The sequence below is a fragment of the Acyrthosiphon pisum genome, chromosome A1 (genome assembly GCF_005508785.2).
Source record: "Acyrthosiphon pisum isolate AL4f chromosome A1, pea_aphid_22Mar2018_4r6ur, whole genome shotgun sequence".
NCBI classification, from domain to species: Eukaryota; Metazoa; Arthropoda; class Insecta; order Hemiptera; family Aphididae; genus Acyrthosiphon; species Acyrthosiphon pisum.
Window position 1 is genome coordinate 10,813,812 of NC_042494.1, and position 25,617 is coordinate 10,839,428.

Here is a 25,617-nt window from a genome sequence, read left to right on the forward strand (position 1 = left end):
TCGGTTATAAACTATCCACCATTCTCACATTATATTATTATATGCGTCGATGTCATATTGTTGTACGCAGGAAAACACAGCAGCAATAGTTCGACACGCCATGACCGTTTATGTACGCAGAGTTTCGTGCGTGTTGTCTATAATATTAGAATCGTATGCCCTATACGGCCTGTTATATACCTCATAGATACGATTTTCCGAAGTAACCCTATACGCAGATATACGTCGGTTATACGTCCATAAAATATTGGTACAAACTGCGGGAGCGCTCGAACCATCAGTGTTATAATATTATTAATAAATACGTAAAACGCAGTCTGTAATGTTTTGCGTTCGACATTACTTACCTGTACTTTTATAAATATTGTAAGCTTGTTTATACTTACATTATTCGATCAATGCACAGTTTCGTACAAGGTTTTTGTTTGGTTCCTAGTTTTGGATATCCTTCGTTCGTCTGGCATAACTAGTAACAATGAATACAACTTACAAGAAGTTAAGCAAAATAACTATAAGAAACAATATCCACGTGCAGTATATGACATTATACACAGTCCTTACTAATAACTTCGGCATTGATCTATACGACTACGAATAAAAATGTTACAATTCTGATTTGTACAATATACTGCGCACTTTTGCTCGTATTAAAACTTAAAATATAAATAAAAATAAAACAAAAAAAAAAAATAATGTGTTTATTACCGATATATTTTTGGTTGTTGATATTATTATAATAATGAGTAGGTACAAATCATATTATCGATAGACAATGTATTTCAATCACTTTATTATTTATTTAAAATAATATAATGTACTTTTATTCATAACTTATAACGAGTATATACTATATATTATATAGTATATAATATATATACTAAGAAAGTAGTAAAGTTGTCAATCATTTTATCTACATATTTTATAATACACATAATTATTATAATGCGATCATAATATAATATATATTATATAATGTAAAACGAGGTAACAATTTTACACTACGACAGTTGCCCACATTACCCATGCATTACCCATCCAGTTTCTACGTATTGAGACTTCGGCCGGGGGTGCTAATAAACAGCCCCTCACAACAACGACTATTACGTGCACCAATGAGTCGTCGCCACTTATCTTTATACGCTCGCACGTGTCAAAATTACACAATTATAATACCCATATTATGATGATGGGTACGTGGGTGGTGTTAAAAAATATAGACTAAATTGTATTTATTCGAGTGGTTTATTATATTAAACATGCACTGCATTGGTAGCTTAAAAATACAAAACAATATCGTACGACTAGATAGTATGTATAGGTGAACATGTGATGGGTATTAATTAATAATTATCCATATATATTACACTATTAAACACCATCATATGCGACACAATTCGACACAAAAATATTATAATATATTACGTATAATGGAATTCATATACACATAAATTATGTATAATAGTAATGATATAATGTAACTACATAGTTTATACGCGTGAATAACATGCTGTATAATATATTATTATATACTTATATAGGTATATGCGTACAGTTAACGCGGCCAAAACGACAAGCATTTAAATCGACCGTTTGCAACGTCCCGTGTGTTTACGAAATATAATATAGTTTCGAATACCTAGTAAGACCCTAAACATACGTAATATTTTCACTCTTCATACCTATACATAATAATATTATTACAATATAATAAATAAAATAGTCATAAACGGCGCGAGGAGAGATCTCTCGTAAACAATAATAATAATAATAATAATAATAATAATATTAGACACTTGAGAAATTCGTTGCTTTTCGCGCGATCAAATAGATGGATGACAACGACGTCTCGGCATAATAATATATAATATATAATAATAATAATATACGTAATATAATACGCCTATCTTATTTCACGGATTCCGCTCTTTTCGTCTTGCGAGATTTTGGCGCCATCTTCGTCGGGCAGATACGATATAATATATATATCATATATGTACAGCACGGTTTAACAGCGATATATGGTGACAATATTATTCCGAGGTAGGTTTATTGTATTATAATATCGTTATCGTCGACCACGCTTAACCCACCGTTAAATCTTCGGCAAAATGAATCCGTTTTGCTGGAACATCTGCCTGGAAAACAAAAACGATAACGTCGTCATTATAGCATATAGTAATAATATACAATAGTAATTTGCATATTATATAATATTAATTATTACGAGTGCCGTCAATGGCGTATGGAGCATTTTGTTTATTTCGTAAAGACAATATTATCTATTCCCACCGCCAATAACACACCCTTATTATGATAAAATTACCTATAGGTACTTAATTTAGTTTTATTTTTTACTTATTCCAACTGAAATTATTATCAAATCATCAAAAAGTATAACTGACCGTTTTTTAATAGTTTTAACAGGTCCACTTGTATAGGTATAACTAGTATATAATAATAATATGACATTTTGTTTCGTTACTTGTTTTAACACTCCGTTGCGCTGAATCCCTCTCATATTCAGACTAATGTATAATGTTACTAGCTGATCCCGCGCACTTCGTTTCCCGTAAAAACTGACAAATCTTAAAAAAATTGTGATTGTTCAGCTCTTTTTGGGTTTAACTAGTTGCAGTAAGTGCAACTCAGACTCCCTGGTAGGCAATCTGACTATGTCGAATAACTACGTACAATGTGCGACAGCATATCAAGTTGGCAGGCGACACGCCGATCAGCGGCTATAAGTGCAACTCGGCCACCGTTGTAGGAAATGTGTGAAAATTCGATTTGATGCATGCTTGTACCTAATCTGCCCGATAACCAATGGCAAACAATAAAATAATAAATACTAATTTCTACTATTTATCTCTCCTATAACCAATAGCAACCATTTATATAAACAAAAATTTCCAAATTAAATCTCAAAATTCCTGTTTGAGCACCTCCTCGGGTTGGATTTATTTATAAACGCATGCCTATGACACTCACAAAAATATGGTTTTCTATGGGTGAAATAATTTTCAAAATCGGTTCAGGAATTCCAGAGATTACCCTCAACAACGTCAACTAACAACTTACTCTTCTTTGTATAATAGTATAGATATAGATATATAATGTTTTAAATGTATATGTTTTATTAAGAATGTATTTTCTAATTTCTTGTGTCATTTATACCCGATATAATATAATATTAATATATTGTTATTGTTATATTGTTTTATCGTAATACAATATAGTACTTATACCTATGTTCTACAGCATATTTAAATTTTACAGAAACTTAAATTTGTACCGATTTCCTTAGCCCCGAAAATATCTCGTACCTAAAAGGATATTATTAATTATACCTAATAATGTTACATGTTCATTTATTTGAATAAATGTCGTTAGATACCTATACTCGATGATTGTCGGACTGCAGGTGCTTAGATAGTAAAATAATACAATCATAACGGTCGACGCCGTAAAATTATGTTCCTCCGGGCGGCAAATCCGTTAACTCGGAACCGAATCGATCGTATATATTATATTAACGCATGTAAAGCGTATATTATATTATATAGGTACGTCGCGACGTATTGTTTGTATGATGTGCATGATATTATAATATAGGTGATGATATTATACGAATAAGCCACCGCGCGACCAACCGCCGGTCGCCCCATCCATACAACTCGACGATAAAATAATAATTAACGTTTTAAACAGCTGTCGGAGACGTGCACAACATCTATCGGGCCGTGTGATTTGATTAGGATTCGCCACGGCGCGTATTGTGATCTATATACGCTGTAAATATAATATTATATATCATACACAATATAATATATACATAACATTATATATATATATATTATGTGTAGTATAAGAAATATTATGAGGTGCGGGGCATTGCGTGCAGGGCAGGCAGTACCCATCGGGGAGGGGGAAACGACGTATATAGGTACAGCGCATAGTGTTTTTCAAACAGCCGTGAAATCCGCGCGGGCGTGCGCGAAAAACGTGGAAATAACAATAAAAATAATGCGAATAAAATACTATCGCGACATCTGACTAATTTTCGCACAGCGCTTTTGTGCGGGCCCGAGGTAAAATACGCGTAAACGAATCGGCTTTGCGCCCGGCGCGTTTACATGACAATAATAATAATAATAATAATAATAATATATTGTATTATAATAATATGTAGGTACACAACGCGCCGATCACTACGCTATTGAGACATTGAGTTGTACATTATTGTTTGCTATGCGCGTATAGTGTAATATGATGCGCGGTCGTCGCCGAACGTAAGTACGGTATAGTTTTTCTCTTCGGAATAAAAAAAAAATACAATACGCGGCCGTGATAAAATGACGAAACGCCGCTAATGCCGTGTCGCGTGTCTCCGCGTACCGCCTAAGTTTAGGTATAGGTAAGAGGTACATCGCACCAGAATTTTCGATCATATAATATAAAATATGTGTGCACATATTATTATAATACAAATGAAATTGTGCACGACGAGAGCCGAACGAGGTCCGCGTATCGTATTCGTACGCAATGATTTAGGTACTCGCCCATCTATACGGTGAAACCGTTGAAGCATTTTTTTGAAAAATTAAATCCCAATTGACTTTAAAACAAACCGCGGATGGCACTGAATGAGAGCGTTTTGAAAAACGTCAAACTAGAATATTAATATTGCTGTAGAATAAAAAAACGAAGTTGGCGGATGCTCGACCCAAAAATGTTTACTGTTTTTGTGTATTTGGACGCGCTCAGGACAAACAATTTGCGATGTACACTGCGATGTAAGTCCCGAACGGTTTCGGATATAACATTAACACATACGACGGACCCATACACTACTGTAATATTATATACTTGTCGTACCATATTATCCATCAGCCACTAGATTAACGCAGTCTTTAAAATATTACAATACAACAGCACACTCGTGGCTTTTGACTAATACAAAGGTCGATAGACAAAAATCACAAAATTTAATGATTTATCGCATAACAAAATTCCGCACACTATTTTTAATCTACGAACCAGATGTATTATGGACGAAAAGTAGTTTTACCAAATTTACCCAAAAGTTTGAAAGAAGCACTCCATTTTTCTTTAAATTACTCATAGACGTATCAATAAATGGACTGCGCTTTCCTCACTCCCCCCCCCCCCCCCGTCTATCCGAATCTGAAATGTACATTGTGCGAGTGAGATAGAAACTGTTGAGGGCAATCATCAAAGTAATAATAATTATATTTCATTCATTCCATGAAATTATTGTAATTTATAGATTATAAAACTGATAAGTAGTGAAAACTATCATTGATATTTGATAAAGTCATAAATAATATAATGGAATAATTTGTCCATTCAATTATTTACCCCATGCTTGCCCGCAACAGTTTGTATCTCTCTCTTTAAGTGCAGTCCATTAATTTATATGTAATTAATAATAATTATTGTGATGATCATATACTTACTGCAGCTGTCGGTAGTTATTTCTTTTATATTTTTTCATTTAAATATACGCAATATATTTTTAACTAATAATTATAAATTCATTATATAGAGTGCGGTTTTCAAATACAATAAAACTTAAAAAAAAGTATGCGGTTTTTAACCAAGTAAATATGTGCAGTTTTAATCATTAAAACAATGTGGTTTTTAAATAAAACGCTTTTATTTACTTACACAAAGTATTGAATTCTACCTTGTGGTGTGCGACGCTATTGTTTACGGTTGTGAACGTCATATTATATCAAGTAGGTACTATTGAATCAAGTACTTCTATTAGTGCCAATACAACAATACTTCTTATTGTGATGGGCTAAATAAGGATATGTGTTATTGTCGTAACGAAATTTAACACATCAGCTTATCATATAATAAAGTTTATCTTGTGTGGAATTCTACATTATTCGCAATATTTTGCATGTTTATTCTACCGGAACACCGATACAGTAGGCATCTATTATTATTTATTATTATTGTCTACATACGATCATAATAATATATTGTACACCGGCGGTAATCCGATCTTCGCATCATTTCAGTGAGTGCATATTTTTAAATCTTTTATATATTTTAGACAGCTGAAGTCCATGTGAAGGCATTATCCACCATGATGTTTAATCGCTTAGACAAAGTATAATGACGTTATACTTACTGCAGCTATATGGTGTGGAATGTTAACATGATTGTAATGGAAATTAGTCACGATATTCAATGTTACGACTATAATATATTAAATCAAAACAGTCGTTACGATGTATTGTATAAAAAATTATTGTATTTATATAGTTATTATATGTTATGGTAAACTAAGTTGTTTATTTATTTCAACTGGTACCATGCAAATCTTAAGGTTGTTTTCAATAATTTATTACTTTCTATTTATTGTCTCATTATTACGAATTTCTTTTGTATTCTATAACATGTAATAATCGTAATTTGTTAAATAATTAAATCCCAGGTCTTATGTTAGCTAGTATATACCTGAAGTCGTAAACACAATTATATTACTAAAATTTGGTAAACTCGTAAACATTAAAGGGCTTAAATAAAACCAACGAAATGTATGAAATCTTAAATATTAAGATAAATATTAATTAACTTTGTTACGAGATGTATTATTTAATAAAAAAATTTCAAGCAAATCGCCCTTGCTATGATATAAAGCTTATTTCTCAAATTAGGGAAAACCAGATAGGTATGAACAACGCCGATTTTGTTCATTTGACATATTTCGAAAATGGATTGCTGAAGAAACTTCAGTTTTTCACCAAATGGTTAACATAGAATTTTCTAGAAATTACACTATTTTAAAATAGGTTTAGATCGTTTTATGCTATTTAAATATTTGAAATTTTCGACTTTGTTAAAAATGTTTCAGATTTATATATGATACAATTTTTGTTTGTGAGTAACAAAAGCTTGGAAAATTAATGTAATTTTCCCTGTAAGTATTTTTTACAGTATCTGATTAAAAACTATGGAAAATACAGTCACACATATTTTTACTATCTTATGAATTTCAAATTTTGACAGTTTATTCGTTAAAAGTCCTGCTAAAAAGAGTGGGACGCGGTGGAGCACACCATTCTACACTGCCCTCATTTCGACCTGATGAGGGTAGACCTACAGGCTCGGTTGGGACGTCCACTAGCGGTTGACGACATCCAGGGTATAATATGTGGGCCCGTGTTTAATGACCTGCCGCAGAACCCTGCCGCGAGGCCACGTTTTTATAAACAAGGCAGTAGAAACCTACAGGCTGCTATGTAAGATGGTAGAAAATATTATACTTAGCTCGAAGGAGAAGGAAGAAAGAATTAGACACTGTACGTGACTCTAATCCGGCGGGCCGCGAACGTTGGGAACGAGAACTCAAGGACGGTGGGCTAAGGCCGTGGAGAGGGCCCACACCAAGAACTTCTACAGAAATAGAAACTGAATGTACACTCTCAGGTCGGCTTCCCGAGAGGCCTGTAAATATTTGTATGGTATTAATTAAATTAATTAATAAACGATGGCGGCGTTGCCGAAGTAACTCGCAAGAAATTCCGGCAACGTCGCCGATACCACATGAAAAAATAACCAAAAAAAGGTCCATTTCCCAAGGCCCCGAATAGGATTTTTCCTATTTTCCTCCATTCCCCAACTACCTGTTCACTGATTTCTGAAAAAAGGCCATATGGGATCCACCCATACATCGTATTATATTGGGCATACACGCGCACACAGCAACAAAATATTATATTTTATTATAGATCTTGTTTTCAATTTTAAATCGTTATATATACAGAATACAGAATACAGGATACAGAATATTATAAAATAAGCACATTTAAAATGTAAATACAATCAGCATTCCACACATTTGGCGTATAATCAATCAAATTTTGCTAAAATTATCATAATTTTAACCGCGCAGTTCACGGTGCAGGACGATTACGCAGATGTAGTGTTTAGTAAGTGTTCGCCCGAAAATATTTGATATATTGTTAAAACAATTGTAATTTGTATACGCCCCTAATCCTGACATTTATTAATATAATATAATAATATTTATACCATATATATATATTGCCATATTTAAAATCAAGTGTATTTAAAAGACTGAATATTGTAACTGAAAATATTATGCAAAACACAGAACCTGGGAATCTGATTTAAAATTTAAATTATTCGTTTTAGAATTTCCGAAACCATATAAATTACAGAATACGAGGTTCTTTCTTTAAATTTTTTTCAAATAATAAATTTAAGTCAATGTTGCATCTCTGTAAACAAAATAATAAATGTTATATTATATGTCATATGTTAAAATGTATATGTAATATGATACTAAATTGGGAAGTACGTTGGCGCTAGTCTCTACAACACCCTGTTACTTACAATAATACTTAGACAATTTTCCAATTTTAGTTTTGAGTAAGATTAAATGCAACGTTTTGTCCAACATACTCATAGATTGGAAGTTAAACATTATATTGGATTCGAAAGAAGACGTTTGATAATATTGTTTCGTGAAAGCAACACAATAAAGTTGAACACAAAGTCGAGAATCTGCAGTAAATTGTGAAGCAAACAGTTATAACTTAGTTTTTCAAATGCGTCTAAGTCAATATTTAAAATAATATACTTTCAGCCATAGTAAATATGCACATCTGCACAATCGTCCTTCACCGTGAACCACGTGATCATATTTTTAAACGACGCAGAGACTATTGATAGTGAATAATATTTTATCGACATAGCAGTGCCGCTTGCGCTTTATATTTATAAAACGACGTTTCTCACCTGATCTGCTGGTCGTAATGGGTCTTTTCCAGCCTCTTGTCCTTGGCCCTACGATTTTGAAACCAAATCTTCACCTGCGTTTCGGATAAGTCCAACGCGTTGGCCAATTCCGATCTTCTGTTCCGGGACACGTACTCGTTGCTCCTGTACTCCATTTCCAGGCTGAGCGTCTGTTCCGGACTGAACGTGGTCCTCTGCCGCCGGGGCGCCCGGCCTTCTTTCCGTCGCCTCCTCTCGACTGCAAACGAACAGAAGCGGTTAGGCAGTTAGGTTAGGCGGGTTACGTTAACCCTAGCCCGAACAGGACACATCGTCGTCACAGCCGCGAAAAGAAATGATTCAAAACCATAATATTTATTGCATTAGCCTTGAGGGAGGTGCGCGTACATAATTTCGGACGATCGGATTTAAGATTTTTCGTGGCTTACAAATTAATGTGTTATCAGACGTTCTACGTTCTTATAATTGTCATTAGTAGGTATATTACTTGTTTTTATTACGCACACATAATATTATTTATTATTTTTCATTGTACACCTACAATAATTGCAGTGCTATAATCGAATGTAATAATTGGTTCAACGCGTTAACGTATTATTTTCTTTGCAAGTAGGTAGGTATAGTATAGGCAGTTGATTAGGAAACCTACGAAATATCTTAGGCGGCTAAGTACGAGGGTTAATTGTTGTGTTATGACATTATTACACAGTAAACGGCGTATATTGACTCGTAACATAATAATGACTATATGCCAGTAGTTATAATAGCCAAGGTAACTATACGACTTCCGAGTATCGTATTCCATGTATGTTATAAGATGTGATTTAAGAAACTTTAGATGGCATATGGTATGCCTGTGTATGTCCATAATAGGGGTCAATATTGGAAAGATTTCCTTTTTACACCGAGTGTTATGTAGTGATGGGCTACGAAATCTTTAAATACGCCATAGATAAAAACAATAACGGAATACATAAAACTAACGAATAAAAGTGCCTACGTTTAAATTTAAAACCAAATAAAACACATACGTTTTTTTTTAATAATTATGTCTATAGTATATAAGGTTTAGTATATTAAGGTCTAAATAGTCGACTAGAAAAATTATTTATTTCATTATTTTTCCAATTTCTAAAAATATATAATATATTATTCTATTTTATTCAAAAATATGTACTTGAATTATAATAATAAGTAATTATTACACGACATCAAAACAATATCATAGAATAATGTTTAAAGACAAATTTCACAACAATATTATAACTTGTTCTGATGTGTTGAGTATGGAATTATAATTTATATACAATTAATTCATGTAATAATTGCGTAACAATCAAATATCATGTTACTAATAATTTAGTTGTTGTTTAACTTTTTTACACAGTTGGTATTTCAACAATTGTTGTCCTCCACAAAATTTAAAATTAGTCTCGCTAGGAAAATATTATGTACCTGATCCGTTAAACATATTAATGATGTAAATATAAAAAAAAACATTAAAAGTACCTATATACCTACTAGAAGTTATTTCCATCGAATTAGCATTTATACAAAAGATACTTAATAGTTTGAATTATTATGAATGTTGTGGTTAATTTTCTCGAATCGAATAGGTGGTATTGTTTAATGATGTTCATGTTTTTTAGAATATGCGTTTTTAGATGGCGCTAAATAATTATTATATCACGCTAAAATGATTAAAAAAAAAGCGTATTAATTGTATCTAATGGATTGACAAATTGAGAAATCAAGACTCAAAACAGTATTAGAAAACAATTAAACATCTGCTACTATTTAATATCAGATCCATTGACTTCAAATAAGGACTCGATATCATAATGTTATAGGTATCTTTACACATTTACATTATTTAAATACCTAATCAGCGTGTATGTTGTATTTACCTACAACTATGTTTAATACTATAATAGATACCTATTGGCTATAACTAATTAAATTTCAAATATAAATTTTTTATTTTTACATAAGCTATCAATGAATAGTATAATAATATAAAATATCTATGTGGGTAGTTTTTTATATGTATTAATTTTAATGTCATGTAATTTAATTAGATACAAATCTTTTCACAACCAAAGACATCATAATATATAGTTATTTATTATTATGAAGTAGGTATGTTAATTGTTTCAAATTATAATATAGAATATAGAATATAATATTTTTTCATTTAAACTTTTTACATAATACGCGTAGGTACTTATGTTGATTATTGACTGATCCAGAAAAATAGTTCAATATATTTTTGTAACTGAAGGGATCAGTGCGACAACCAGATGAGTCACATTTTACTAATTTTTAGGACAAGCAAAACAAAATTCTTATCTGGTTTTTGCACTAAACTCTTCAATTGGCCAATTATACCTACATGCCAAAAAGATACTGTGAAAATTATTACTGCAATATGGCATGCAACATAATACAATATATTGTTATAAATTGATTATTAATCCTTACATTAAAGGGGTACTGGATACTTTTTTGCTGATAAAAATGTTTCTGTATCTATACATAAATAGCTCACACTAATCGAATTTTTATATAAATTGTATTATTCCTATTTTTATTTTTTTTTTTATATATTTCACTATATCACTTAATTTGAATTTAAATTTTAAATAATGTTTATATTGTTAAGGTAATTATTTATCTACTTGGACTGTACATTGAATTATATTGTAAATCTGTCATTATTTATAAGTTATAATATAAATAACACATATTGTAAATTGGACATGAGTTCGTATGAATTAATGTAAAAAAAAATAAACTGTACGTGCTAATTTTTAGTATAACGACCCAGCTGGAGATATTTTTTTGAATTATTAAGTTAAAGATGAATTTATTTCATCTGTAATATTATTATATTTAATGCCGGATCAGATACACGTGCATAATACCATAATGTGGAATAATAATTATTATACTATTATGCAATACGAAATGCATCTAAAGGGCGAAACGAGTTCTGCCTACGGAACACCTACATCATATTTTAATGAACTCTTCGCTTTGTAATAATATTGTCAGTGAAGGATAACCTGACTTAATGCACAGCAGTGCAGAGATGAAAATATAAACGTTCGATTCGGACGTGTAGAACGTGTCTTCGCATTTACACAACGCATAATATATATCCAAGTAAAATAAAATTATAAACCAAAAAAAAAAATACCTATGGGGCGAACACTTTGCGTCAGAAAAGTTCCACGGGTCAATAGGTATTAGCCACAATGTATATAATAATTAATATTATATCAATTATTACTTATCAGAATATTACGCGATTTCACGCAATATCGTCATGTCGACCACAACGAAATATATATCGTCTGGTGGTGTACCCGCCTATGAAAATACTGCAACACCTACCCATAATATCTTGTGTATAATTTTGATATGCAGTTAGCGTTCATAATTATAGTAAACCGTTGCAGTTAAATGCATTCAATGGGAGACTGTAGTCGGTTATAGGGGAAAAGGGAGAAGTACTCGTAAACAGATTTTTATACGTGTTACACAACGTGATATGATAAAAAACATGTCAGTCGAGTTACATATTATTTAATTCGTATGACAATAACATTTTTAATATTATCATGTTACGTCATTGTATATGACTCGGAATTATTGTGTCCATAGTTCGTATTTTATATCAAATAAATGAACGTGGAAGTATTGAATGCACCAAACACGAACAGATACCTATATTCATAATATTACGTATATTGTGTCCGTACGAAAAATAAAATGTACAACCACCGCATCACCTGCGTGATTATAATAATACTCTTATGCTGGGTTGCATAAACAATTTATTAAATTTAATGGTTTACTAAAAATTTAATGGACCACTAATCGCGGGCCATTAAATCTTGTCTAAGGGACCATTAGTTCACTATTAGATTCATTAAATGTTTTGTGCGACCCGGCAGTTACGTATTCAATTCGGCTTTATTCGTTTATATTATATTTGCCCATTGCCTATACGGCTATACATATTTTTTTTAAATTTATTACCTACTCGTACATAGAAAACGCCGATTGATATTATCTCAGTAGGTACCTACCTATACATCATATTATTAATGTAGTTACTTAATTTGTTTTTTAAAATTACCATAAATATGTGTTTAAATTTAAAAAAAAAAAATGCATAATGAAACATTGTCAAACACGTCGATTATGTAGTTGATGTCACGGTGTTCGTGTAAGTGAGTTTTTTCAATATAAAAATAAAAATAATATTAGTTTCCGGTGAAGTATTCAAAATTTAAATATTATAAAAAAAACTTGATTACATTTTAAATTGTCATTAATATTAAAGTAATTCCACAATCTGTTACATAGCACGTAACATATTTTTAATGGTAATTGTAGTAATAATTAGTGCGTAGGTATAGGACAAAAAATAATTTTCTAAATAACACTATTCGTAGCTGTATAATATTAAGGTAATAAAACCAAAAATATATTAAAACTGCAAGTAGACAGGTGTAGAATTCAATATTTTATTGTGAAACTAAAAAAAAAATCTTAAATTGTCATTTATATAAGGACCTTCGAAACGTAATTTATGACATTTAAAAGTAACATAATATTTTGAATTATATTATGCATGTCTTATGGGATTTCGGACTTGGAGATCGTATAAAATATCAATAAAGAGTATTAATAATTCTATTAAATCTTCTCTATACATTTATTTCCAACCTGACTTGTTTGACTTGCGAATATTTCTAAAAACAACATTTTTCTAATATGTGTAACAGGTACACTAATAATTATATTTATGATTATCAATACTAATAATTTAGGGAAAAACTGTCACAACTACATACAATTGTCATATTTTAGATTCTGATCTGATCAATAAATGTATTGATTTTACAATGGGTCTGTGTGTTTTTTTGTGTCTTAAGACAGTTTTTATAGTAGAAAATTCGATTTTTAACTTCAATATCTTTTCTAGTAGGAATGTAGTTGGTAATTTTAGGGAGGGATGGAATCAAAAGTATAAAACTCTCAGTGATTTACTCATTAATTAGGAAAAAACGGAAATACTAACACGAAACCAGTTTTTGACTAAATCGATTCCCTTATTTTGTTGTAATTCAAAAACTTATAACCGTAAACACTTGACATTCTTGCCAAATTATTCTTATATATAATATTATAGCATGTTGAATGACCATTTTTGACACGTACTATTATTTTTATAGACTCTTTTTGAATCATATTTTATAGACATATGCAATTTGTGTATTGGTAATGCACAATAGTTTTCTATTTACGTTGATTGGTAAATATCGAATATTGAAAAACAAATGTTCATCGCGTTCCAGGAGTGCAAAACTACTCTTTAACACCCATTTTATCGGCGACAGATACATACAAAATGAACATGCATATTATTCATTACCCAAGTACCTATCTCCTATTATAAATGATAATAACATTTTTGGTAATCAGATTGTCAGCGCGATTTCTATTCGTTTATAGTTTATCTTTAGTAATTCACAAGCTCTAAGAAGTAGTGCTCCGGATAAAACACTCAAACACCAGTTCACACTGATATATGGGTAGGCCGTACGAGTACATACTAGAAATAATAAATTTACTAGTATCTATAATAAGTGTCAAATCTTCACGTTTAGACCTATTATGATATAAGACGTATGCGTGCATCATGAATAACACTTTCTTAGCCGTTACGCAGGTCAAAACCATATACGGGGTGATTATTTTATCGTGAACCTGTAGAAATATATCTTAGGAAAAACAAGTACAGGACAATATAATATAACTGTTTTAATGATTATTTTCTTTTATAAAACGTTCCATCTTCAATGGAAGAAACTATTTTATATTTTTTACGATTATCACAATTAGGTACGTAACTTAAATGTTGTGCTTATCATTTTAGAAACTCGTCGTGTTTAACTGCGATGCCATCCACGATAAAATAATCATCATATCTGCGCAGTTCCGGGCCCAGAGCAAGTGCTCCCCTCGATTTTTTTTTATGAACAATGGCGTGTTAAAGTAACAGGAGATAAGTATTATAGCTTGATAAAAACTAAAGAAAAATAATTCAGAGCCCTCTCCCCCCCCCCAAAAAAAAAAAAAATGTTATCCTTTTTTCCGGCTACGGTACTGTATCTGTGTTAGGTTAGGTCACACTGAGGGGAGACAGCAAATTTGTCTGTTTATTAACGCGTTTGCAACATTGTCGTTATACCGATGACATTGTACGGCCGTGGCATATAACGCCGTCGTCGTCTGGCGCAGTGGAACCGAACCCTATGTTTAGGTCGGGCACTCATACCTTAGATTTTTCTCTACAAATGAGAACGGAGGCCGAGCGGCTATGATTTTATGCCTGCAGAATATAATATTATGTATGGTTACTCAATGTGAACTATAGGGATACATTAATAATACTTGTTCATATAGTTTAAAATTTAGAAAATATGTTTTTTATATTTTTATTCGTATAATAATATTATTATATACATAGCTGCATAGGTACCTACTTCGTACGTTACTCGAATTAAATTACACGGTGTAATTTATCAAAAATATCAATATGCATTGCGCGTTAAAGATATTTTATTTGGAAAAGCAAACAAATCAACCTTTCAGAAATCGTTTTTTTCTTCACATTCGAAGTGTAATAATGTACAAATAGACTTTTGGCTGCACGAGAGGCTGTATTTTCGATCGGTCCTATAGTTGGTTTTTAGAAATTCGGCGTCACCGGTCAAGCGGATATTATACTCACGAAAAGCGGTCAAGCCGGCGGCGAACGTGTGTTCGACGTACGCGGCGGTCGGCCGGACGACGACGACGGTGTGCTGCTGCAGTGACGCATCTGAGGCGGCGGCGGCGAGCTGCCCCGGGACGGACGGCCGCCTTAGTCCGTACCACTGATGTAGCGGGACGTCGCCGGCGCGGCCGGGGTGTGGACGGCGTACGTCTTCGGCGGCAGCGGCCACATCAGCGTCCGTCTCGTACAACATGGCGAAAAACTTTCTGGGCGACAGTGGCCGGCGGACGGCCACTCCGGATTCGGTCATGTCGAGGCGGCGGCGGCGGTGGTACCTGCCTTATTATGTCTGCGGTGTGCGCGCGTACGTGAGGGCTCGTGGGGACTGGACACCGTTGCCGCCGCCGCCACGCACCGTAGACGACGCCGACGCGCCGCCGCGGAGGGCGTGTCCCACGCGTTTATTGTTATTGTCATTGTTAGTGTTTTTAAGGGTTGAAGCCGTGTAATCCGATCCGCTGAAGCACCGGAGAAAGGGGTGTTCGTCGTGTCCGCGCGCACGCGCTCTCTCGTCCCCTCCCCGCCATCGAAATCCCATGCACGCCCCCGTCTTCTTAACCACGCGACCGTTTTAGTCACGTTCCCTCCCCTTTAGCACGCTCTGTGCAGTGTACACATCCGACCCTGCAGGTGCAGTAAACGGTCTCTACTTCACTTATTATATTATATTATTTGGTTTTATCACGTACACTATAGGTTTATAATCATACGCATAGTATAATCACCGCTTTTTATTCAATTGAGTTAATGTAAGTAGGTAGGTATATATAGTTTAAATTCTACTGCTGCACCAGTGCTAAAAGACAACAATCTCGTTAATCGTTACATTAATTATTATTATTTATAATTATTTGCGATAGGTTATACGCATTACTGCCGTTACTAGCCGATATAGGTACTGCAGCTATCTCATCGTTGACGTAATAATAATAATAATAATAATATATTAATGAAAAACACTATATTTCCGGATGATCGATACGAAGGGCACGATAATTTTATACAAAGATGACATAATATATAATGGTATAGTATAGTATATATATATACAGGTAATAATGGTAGTATAATGTTGGTTAATCGTTTATGCGATGTATGATAATAATATTTATGTATTATTATATTATTATGCTTTTCGATCGTTCACCCGTAGACTTGCATTTAGGGAATGGCACTAATACACTACTAAAAACATGCATGATTGTTATATTTATAATATAATATTACTATAAACACAAAATATACAGTAAATAATAAACATTTATGTATTATACACACAATACACCGAACGACAACGTCATATTATATTAGTTAATACCACTTTTGTGAATGTGACTAATTCGTATTAACTGCTATTGTCCGAAGCTAGGACGGTTGTGTTTTGAGCTCGAGAGTTCTTGATAGCCACGTATACGGAAAACAACAGGTGCAGAGACTCAACTTTCGTGTCAGTCTTCGGGATCCCGAAGTAATCTGAAACACATTTCAATCGCGTGATTTAGTGGACGTGTAATATAAGCAATTCAAAGTAATAAACTCATAATAGTATACTTATTAGGTATTATACAGAGATCGGAGTCTATAATATTATTTTGTTATATTAGGCTATAAATTATAATATGTACCTACCTACTAGTATAGTCCCTTTACAAATGACATCGACAAACTATCGGCAAGGATAGAAATCTGTGTATATACCGTATAATTTATACGTGACATTTTTAAAAATGATAAGTCTTAATTTTCATTACAATAATTAACTCCGGGATGAAATGGCCGAGTGGTCTACGGCGTCGATTCCGACGCGTGCCGTTGCCGGTTCGAATCTCAACCACGGGTGGCTCCTCTCTCTGTGCAGAAACTGTCTAGCGGAGGAGACCATACCATCCCCCGACCGGGCATGGCAGATATCTGCAGGTACCCAATTTGAAATTCTACCAAAATCAAACACACGTGCTTACCAAAAACCCACAGTGCCTTCCCCCACAGTTGAAAAAACCACACATTTGCCTAAGCGTACCGTGTCCTGTGCTGATACAAACTTCTGTTTTTCAAATAAGAACCCCTCCACATTTTTTAATGTAGAATAACTAATGTATAATTTTTCTGAAAATTTGAATTTTTGATGTAAGTTCCTAGCTTAAAATTTGAACTCGTAGTTTCTCAGTTATTAAAATGTTTATAGAAAGCATAATATAGTCCTTAAAAATGATTTTATAAAAATAGGGGTAAAATAGATGTAATATTAGGGTTTAGTATTTATTATACTTGTATCAGTTTTACAAATTATAATGGATAGATATTAATTACTAATTAGTACAATTTTCAAATCACCATAGCTCCAATATTTTCCAAACACATTATCGTGAGTCAATAACCTATAATATCTTTGAAACACGAAGTTAAAAACTCAAAAACGATGAATCAATTGAATTTTGATTTTGATAGTATTATAAACACCATTAAACATTCAAACTACAATAGGTATTCAGATCTATATCTTATGCAGAATCTTAAAGAGGTATGTTCCATCCTCATGTCATAAATATACGTATAACATAATATGGTACCTAAACGCGTTCATTTTATAAAAGAATAGTATAATACCACAGTCCATAGATATATCACAATATTATTTGATATATTTCGATAAATGACCCGCCTCATCAATGTAATATTATACCATTTAGGACTTAGGTAGGTATATCATCACATTTAAATATATTTTCTATTTTCATAGTAAGTTGTCTCAAAAAAAATATCGATACACTTACCACAAACTTCATCAACAAGAGTCAACAAATCTGCATTTTCGAAATCCGGCATGTCTCTGCTTTTCTGATCGCCACCGTCCATCCACGGTTCCATTACTGTTTCTACGTCTGGCATTTTTCTGTTGACAAAATATTGTAAAATATTATCTTGCAAAATATTAATAAATTACTGTACACGCAGTGTAGTAGGTGTGTTGTAATATAATATAATACATAAATATGAATTCCGTCAATTCTTTTATGTATTGAGTATAATATATGTATATCAATTCTTACTTGGAATAAAAAAATGCAGACGTTTTTCCACGGTTCAATTCATTTATGTCGCGTATCCACTGTTCGATGACTTTTGGATTTTTCTCGGCACTCTCCAATTTTTTCACCACCTTTAACAAATCCCCAAGTTTTATCATTTATTATTATAGAGTATCAATAATTTAATTATTTCACAGCCTGCAGCCTACGCGATAGCGTCATTATAATCACTATAATTGTATATTCGTTTTGTTGGAAAAAATATTTTCTTACATTTTAAATAAACAAAAAAATGTAATTTGTCATTATTGGTTTTTGGGGCTTATTATGTTTTTAAAGACAACCTATATTTGTTATTTTATAAGCCGAATATACTGCTGTATATTTAAAATAATAAAATAATAAAATAACTTATAATATATATTTTGATATACTTACAAATATCAAATATTGAATGAAATATAGTCTAATTAATATGAATTTATTTTTTTTACACAAGTGTAGTAAAATGACAAGGGGTATACCTCATATAAGCTGTTGGTGCAGATTTACTAATCCGCTCCCAGGTAAAAGATAAAAAACAATTTTTATATTTGAAAATGTAGTGTTATAAATACTTCAAACTATTACAATATGTTGTATGAAAACAATTTTATTTTTTAAATTAATGTTGTCAGTTGAACCTAACCTAAACACTCAACACTTAATCGTACTTATATACATAATATATTTCATAATATTGTGGTATATTGCAGCGCTAATAGTTTTTGCTCACCAGCGACTTGGACGACGACGAACACGACGCCCGAAGCTGTAAGTTGAGCAGACACGGGTCGCTTTGGTTTAGGCATGGCTCGTCCAAGTACTCCAGTCCTAAGCCCGCCTGTATGGAAGGATCTGGTGCAATCACTTTGATAAACGCATCGGCGTCACCTACGGCAGGCAAGTAATCCGGTATGAACGGCTGCAACCTGAACTCAAGTTTCGGCTTCTGGGGGTAGTACCTGCAAACGGACACGTCTACGTGCATATTATATACTACCCGATGTGTACTATATAATTCAGTGTTGTTAAAATTCCTTTTATATAGGAATCCGTTCGATTCCTCGTTCCTTTAGTATAAATAGGAATTCGTTCAGTTCCTCGTTCATCTAATGTCAAAAGGAACTCGGTCAATTCCTAGTTCCTATGAAAAAGAAACTCATTCTTTTCCTCGTTAATCATGATTTATGAGTTATTAGTTATTATCATAATCACTAATCAGAACACAAAGTCATTTGTGAATAAAAAATTGGTAGTCTTGTCTATTATTTTTTTTTTATAGATTAATAACATGATAAGTAAACAAAAATACAAAATTTTTCTCCTCAAATGTTTTTTTTTTTTTACTTTTCCGAGAATAACAAAAGAATTATAATATTTACGTTCCTATTCCTTTAAAAAATAATGGAATTTATTCCTTCATTCATTCCTTTTAAAAAAGAATCAATTCCAGGGATCGTTCCTTAACAACACTGCTATAATATATCCAACACGGTGATGATGTCTTACCAAGTTTGTCCCCAACTTTAATGATATATTTGAAATTTGAATAAGTATCCTAATGTACATTTTTGTAGTTTGACTTTTAAAATATTTACATAAATTAGCTCTACGAATTGGGAGTCTTAGCTGATTTGGTACTTCGTGTTTAAGAATCCATAAGTTTTAAACATAAAATTGCATAATAATTATAGTTCCTTCCATAACGTAATAATTTTCTAAAATTTCGCTTCGACAAAATATTAATAAAAAAAAAAGTAATTCGCGAGGAAAAACACGTCGAGACATTCGTCATACAATATTGGAGTTGAACATAAATGTATAATATTATAATGCGTATTGGGGGTTCGATACCAACAGTTTTTAAGAAGTTCAATTATATGGGCAATTTCCCAAGTGTGTGCGTTTAGTAAGTATTGTGTGTGACTCTATGACTGGAGAGTAAAAGAGATAGGTACTCCTACACGAAAACTCTCATAATCACATATCGTCATTCTGTAGTTAACGAGCACCTAACATAGTTCACTAAAAAGTAAGTAAAATAATGCGATAAAAAAAAATTCGATCACCCCACCTTTTCTATTTGTTATTCATTGGTATAATCATAATTTTTATTCATTATATTTTAAAATAAAATTCAAAGGTCAGATATAGGTGTCAATATTTGAAAAAGTTCGTTGATTGATCTCAAATAAACTTATAAAGAATTAAAATTGTTATCGATACGATGGACACGGTTTCATTAAAAAACAGGTGGTATCGAATTCTCTTAAATACATATACGCCTTATAGCCACATAGATACTATTTCTTACATAATTTTAAGATGGCATACTTACATTGATATGTATTTGAACACGTCTTTAATATCTTGGGATAAGTGAAGAAGATCGACGTCTTTATTGTAATCCCTACCAAATAATGCAGTATAAATTAATTTCATATATTAAAAAAAATTTTGTATATACCATATTATTATGTTCAAATTATACATTTTATAAGGTTTTGTTTTACAAGACAAAGGCCACACAATGATTTGGAACACCTATATTGATTCTGAACGCTTTCAAATGTTTAAAGCATATTTCTATTTGCAAGGATCTCTTGCAATTTGTATTTAAATTTTAAGATCATTGAAAAATAATGGTGTTTGATATTCTCTTGTGTTATAGTAAATTATAATAAGAGCTTTTTGAACATTTTTTAATTTGATTTAAATAGTTTGTAATTGACAATAGTGAATGGTAAATTACTAAGAAAAAATCACAATAGTAAGATGTTTTAATAAAATAAACATGAATTATATGTTTTTTTTTTTTTACAAACGAAATCAATAGGTACATTTTTGTTTGAAATAAACAACAATTAATGAGTGTTTCTGGTTAGTTTTAAGTTAGGTAGTTCCTCAATATATCTACATATATTATATTTTTGATGTGTTATTATTTTTGTATTATAAACATTGTCACATAATTTACGTGAAAATTTGTATTTTCTTAGGAATTTTTTCCTTCAAATTAATTATGTAGTATGACGATTAAATCTATAAAAAACTGACATGATAATTGGAATTTTTATGTACCTATAGTTAATACTAGAGTTATTAACAAGTATTACGAAATGGAATAAAAAAAAAGAATATTTTTTTGATAAATATTAGTTAATGACAGATGTGCTATTATACTATTATAATCATATATTAATTATTGTACTCGAATTTATTTGCATAATATTGGTAACTAATGAGAGGATAAATCAGTAATTATGATTAATTGTTGGCATACGTTATAGGTATATTCTTTTATGCATAGGTACATAAATAATTGTTGTGAAATTATCAAATTATTCACAACACTAGAAAATTTAATGCATTATTCATTAAATGCGTTCCGTGCAGCTGTCGATTTGATTATGAACGAGGCCCGCTATTGGGTCTTAGGACCTGAGACGTTTACGAATAAATGAAAAAAAAAACCAAAAAAATCACTTACACAGGTACGAATTTTAAGTAAAATATTTAGTGAGTGTGTCCATGAACACCATACAATATATATTTATATAATATAATAATATGTATAATGTATATAATATAGTGTAATAAACATAATATTATATTATTATCTGACATGTTGACATTATAATTCTTCAGCAATTGAAAAACGTGCTAAGTGATGTGTGTTGCGTAATAAATTATTGAACAATGTCTTATAGAAAAAAAAAATAATCACGATTATTTCGCTCGGATCAGAATATTATTAAAATTTAATGCATTTGATAGAAAAAATTCATCTCACGGTAGATTACCTCTGAGCTTCGTGCACGTCAAAACTGTCTGGATCTTCTTTCACGGCCGCGTCCACTTCTTCGTAATCCACGGCTCTGAGTCTGGACCTGGACCTCCGACCTGAACCACTGGACATCTATTTGAATATAGCATATTTTATTATATTGTTTAATCGTATATATTAATGATATTATTATTCTTAAACATTGAGTACTATACTACAGGGTGGGTTAGTGAAACGGGCAATTTCTAAATATATAGAATAATTTTCATTTAACACTGTCCCGTCCTGTATGTAATTCTTCAAAGTTCAAACCGTCCACTTAACATATTCGCAAAAGCTTAGTTATGGCTAGTGTTAATGAGAAGGAAATAAACATTTTATCATATAAAAGCAAATATGTAAATATATTATGTATTTATAATGCTTAATAATTTATTTTGAGCTTAATCGATATTACAAAGTAGTAATATGATTAAACAATACATTCAAAAATAATAATATGTAGTCAATAGTGTTATAACCACCATAATAATAATTATAGATTTAGGTACAATTCTTAGCTTCGTAATAATTTAGATCTAATTAATTTAAAACACCATTTGGATCTACCTATTATGGTAATAGCTGTGATTGCATGGATTAATAATAAGCGATCTTCCAATAATAAATAAAGCTCGGAGGAGGAAATAATTGAAAAGTTATAGTCGAATCTTACTAGGAATTAGATATTTATATAATATACAAGATACTATACTATACAATATAACTACCATCAATGATAATATAATAATATATTCAATGATACTATATGTAATTAAAATTGTATCAAAAATAACATCGAGTGTATATTGTATAATGTATACCTAACCTATATTATATACTGAATGAAAATAATTATGATTTATTACTTGTTTTGATATTTTATATACCTTTTTTTTTTATTTTAGAAAATTTACAATCTGTATTAACAAAAACACAATAAGTAAATGAAGTAATACGTACAACAAAACAAGATAATAAAATTACAGAATGGCAAAGAATAGGGGCGAACATCCGATGATAAAACCCTTCAGACTTAAATTAAACATAATTTATTGATTTTTTTTATTATAATATATCATAAAAGATCACGATACCAGCGCCTTTTAAGGCGACGAGGGAGTTGTCAGGAAGTATAAGTGAGGAAAGGTGGGATATAAGAGGATTTTGGTGTTGCTGTAATTTTTTGTGAAATTTAATGTAATATCGTTTGGTTAGTTGATCGATTTTATATACCTAAAACAGCTAACACCTGATATCACAATAACAACAACAAAAAATGCAACTCTCGGTGAATTCTTGTTTTGGACAGAATCACTATAACAAAATATTACATTTTTAGCTTACCAACATTTTTCGCTGCTTGGCACTGGGCGTCCTCAGATCTCTACTGCTGTCGTTGTCGATGCTGCTATCAGACGACTCACTGTCGACATCCTCGGCATCCTTTACGTCAATCTCCTCGTCGTACATTGTATTTCACAGCGATTAGGACGCAAACCTATTTACCTATGACGTGTAGGTATTCGTTACGACTGAGAGTTAATATTACAGATATGATTAATATGTATCGACGTTATCCTCCGCCAAAAAGGCCATACTATTACACGCACAGTATACATTTTGTACGCGCTTTATCCCCGATAACTACTGTTTTGGTTACCGGTCACCGGTGTTGCCGTTGGTAACTGCACTTAGGTACCAGCTGCTGTTGTATACCTACGCTGCAGTGGTCGACGATTGATTTTTTTTTTTAAACCGCCGCAAGCATCGCCAAAGCGCTCTACGATATTGTATTCTATACAATGCTTTACAATGTAGTATAATATACTGATTGTAGGTACATTTATGCATAATAATAATGTCATATCGACAAGTTATACATATGCACAGATATTATTAAATCAGAGGTGATGGATTGAGCCTTAAGATTTTTAACAACAGACTTTCGCAACAACTGTTGACTACATAATGTAGCATCGATATATTTTGAATGCAAATCTTATGTATATGATATTAACCAAATCTGCAGAACCATGTGAGAACCAAACTATGTAACTTATAAGTTTAAAAATAGTTATTATTTCCAGTCACTATTTTATATTGAATCTTTTTTACATGACGAGTGACAAATATCTGAAAACACTCGCAGATTTTTATAATTTATATTATTATATTAGATTCGACTTCAACGTTCAATGCGCTGATTGCAAGTCTAAAACGGATTTTCTCCGATATCCTACAAACTTATCGCAGTTATCTGTACCGCACTGGTGAATCGAAAAATCGTATTCTCAAACTATCGTTTAACACATCCGGAAAAAATACGGACGTGCAGATTATATTCGGTTTGTAGGGAAATGGGATTAAGGAAATAAAATATATAATGTCCAATGTTTAAAGTGGCGTCGATACGAGAGAAAGTCATATAATAACGTTTTTAATATTATTTTACAGATAATAACTTAACATGGATTATATAAACTTACCACTAAATTATAAACTATCAAACAAACCCCAAAATGAATTGTATACACGTCATGGAAAATTAACTACACCGAAACAGCAACAAATATTGTATAATTTATATTATAATATTCTCTCGTCGGATAATATATGAATTGAATGTGACTAAAATTGTTTTAAATATTACTATAATCAGGTACTGACAAAAACTTCACATTATTAATCTTCTATAACAAAATCAAATAATTATTATAATTTATAAGAATAAATTAATATTTTAAAGATTAATTTATAAATACGGTTGTATCCTGTTGTGTGTTATGAATTTATTGAGTTTAGCGAAATATTTTACAGGAACACAAAACACACGAAACACATAACACATATGTATATTTGGTAGTAAAATGATAATAATGGCGGGGCAAAATAAGAACTTGTTATAATTTAATAAAATTATATTGTACGGTGCTATGCTATTTGTGTTGCATTCTATTTGATAAAAGGATAATATTAGTTTGTGAAAAACTACTAAACTACTAAATTACTATTTTCTTTTAAAACTAAAAATATAAACGGTAAGTATGGTCATTTTTGTTTATTAT

The 25,617-nt window shown here is 31.7% G+C and overlaps 2 protein-coding genes across 3 annotated transcripts; both read right to left on the reverse strand.

Moving 5' to 3' along the window:
- Positions 1–886: 886 nt before the first annotated feature.
- On the reverse strand, positions 887–16,062 carry LOC100570310 (homeobox protein rough-like). The gene is made up of 3 exons (XM_003248118.4): positions 15,608–16,062; positions 8,800–9,037; positions 887–2,135 (listed from the first exon to the last, which is right to left on the reverse strand). The coding sequence occupies exons 1-3, from the start codon at positions 15,900–15,902 to the stop codon at positions 2,093–2,095; spliced, it is 576 nt and encodes a 191-aa protein (XP_003248166.1). The 5' UTR covers positions 15,903–16,062; the 3' UTR covers positions 887–2,092.
- A 573-nt stretch (positions 16,063–16,635) lies between these two features.
- LOC100570227 (intraflagellar transport protein 46 homolog) lies at positions 16,636–24,585 on the reverse strand. 2 transcript variants are annotated; one of them, XM_016808707.2, is made up of 7 exons: positions 23,901–23,978; positions 22,527–22,642; positions 21,062–21,133; positions 19,457–19,685; positions 18,703–18,812; positions 18,427–18,545; positions 16,636–17,125 (listed from the first exon to the last, which is right to left on the reverse strand). In XM_016808707.2, the coding sequence occupies exons 2-7, from the start codon at positions 22,640–22,642 to the stop codon at positions 16,998–17,000; spliced, it is 774 nt and encodes a 257-aa protein (XP_016664196.1). In that variant the 5' UTR covers positions 23,901–23,978; the 3' UTR covers positions 16,636–16,997. The 2 variants fall into 2 exon arrangements, with proteins under 2 accessions (XP_016664196.1, XP_003248165.1); XM_003248117.4 differs by having other exon boundaries at positions 16,637–17,125; positions 23,897–24,585.
- Positions 24,586–25,617: the final 1,032 nt, after the last annotated feature.

What these genes read in the sequence shown, in the direction of transcription:
- LOC100570310 (XM_003248118.4), bottom strand. Translation starts at nt 15,902, where the DNA reads ATGACCGAATCCGGAGTGGCCGTCCGCCGGCCACTGTCGCCCAGAAAG. An exon ending in CGCCGGCTTGACCGCTTTTC is followed by an intron (nt 9,038 to 15,607) that starts GTGAGTATAATA and finishes GTTCGTTTGCAG; the next exon opens with TCGAGAGGAGGCGACGGAAA. An exon ending in CATTACGACCAGCAGATCAG is followed by an intron (nt 2,136 to 8,799) that starts GTGAGAAACGTC and finishes TTTGTTTTCCAG; the next exon opens with GCAGATGTTCCAGCAAAACG.
- LOC100570227 (XM_003248117.4), bottom strand. Translation starts at nt 24,022, where the DNA reads ATGTACGACGAGGAGATTGACGTAAAGGATGCCGAGGATGTCGACAGT. An exon ending in GACGTGCACGAAGCTCAGAG is followed by an intron (nt 21,134 to 22,526) that starts GTAATCTACCGT and finishes ATTATTTGGTAG; the next exon opens with GGATTACAATAAAGACGTCG. An exon ending in CGTCGTCGTCCAAGTCGCTG is followed by an intron (nt 18,813 to 19,456) that starts GTGAGCAAAAAC and finishes GATTTGTTAAAG; the next exon opens with GTGGTGAAAAAATTGGAGAG.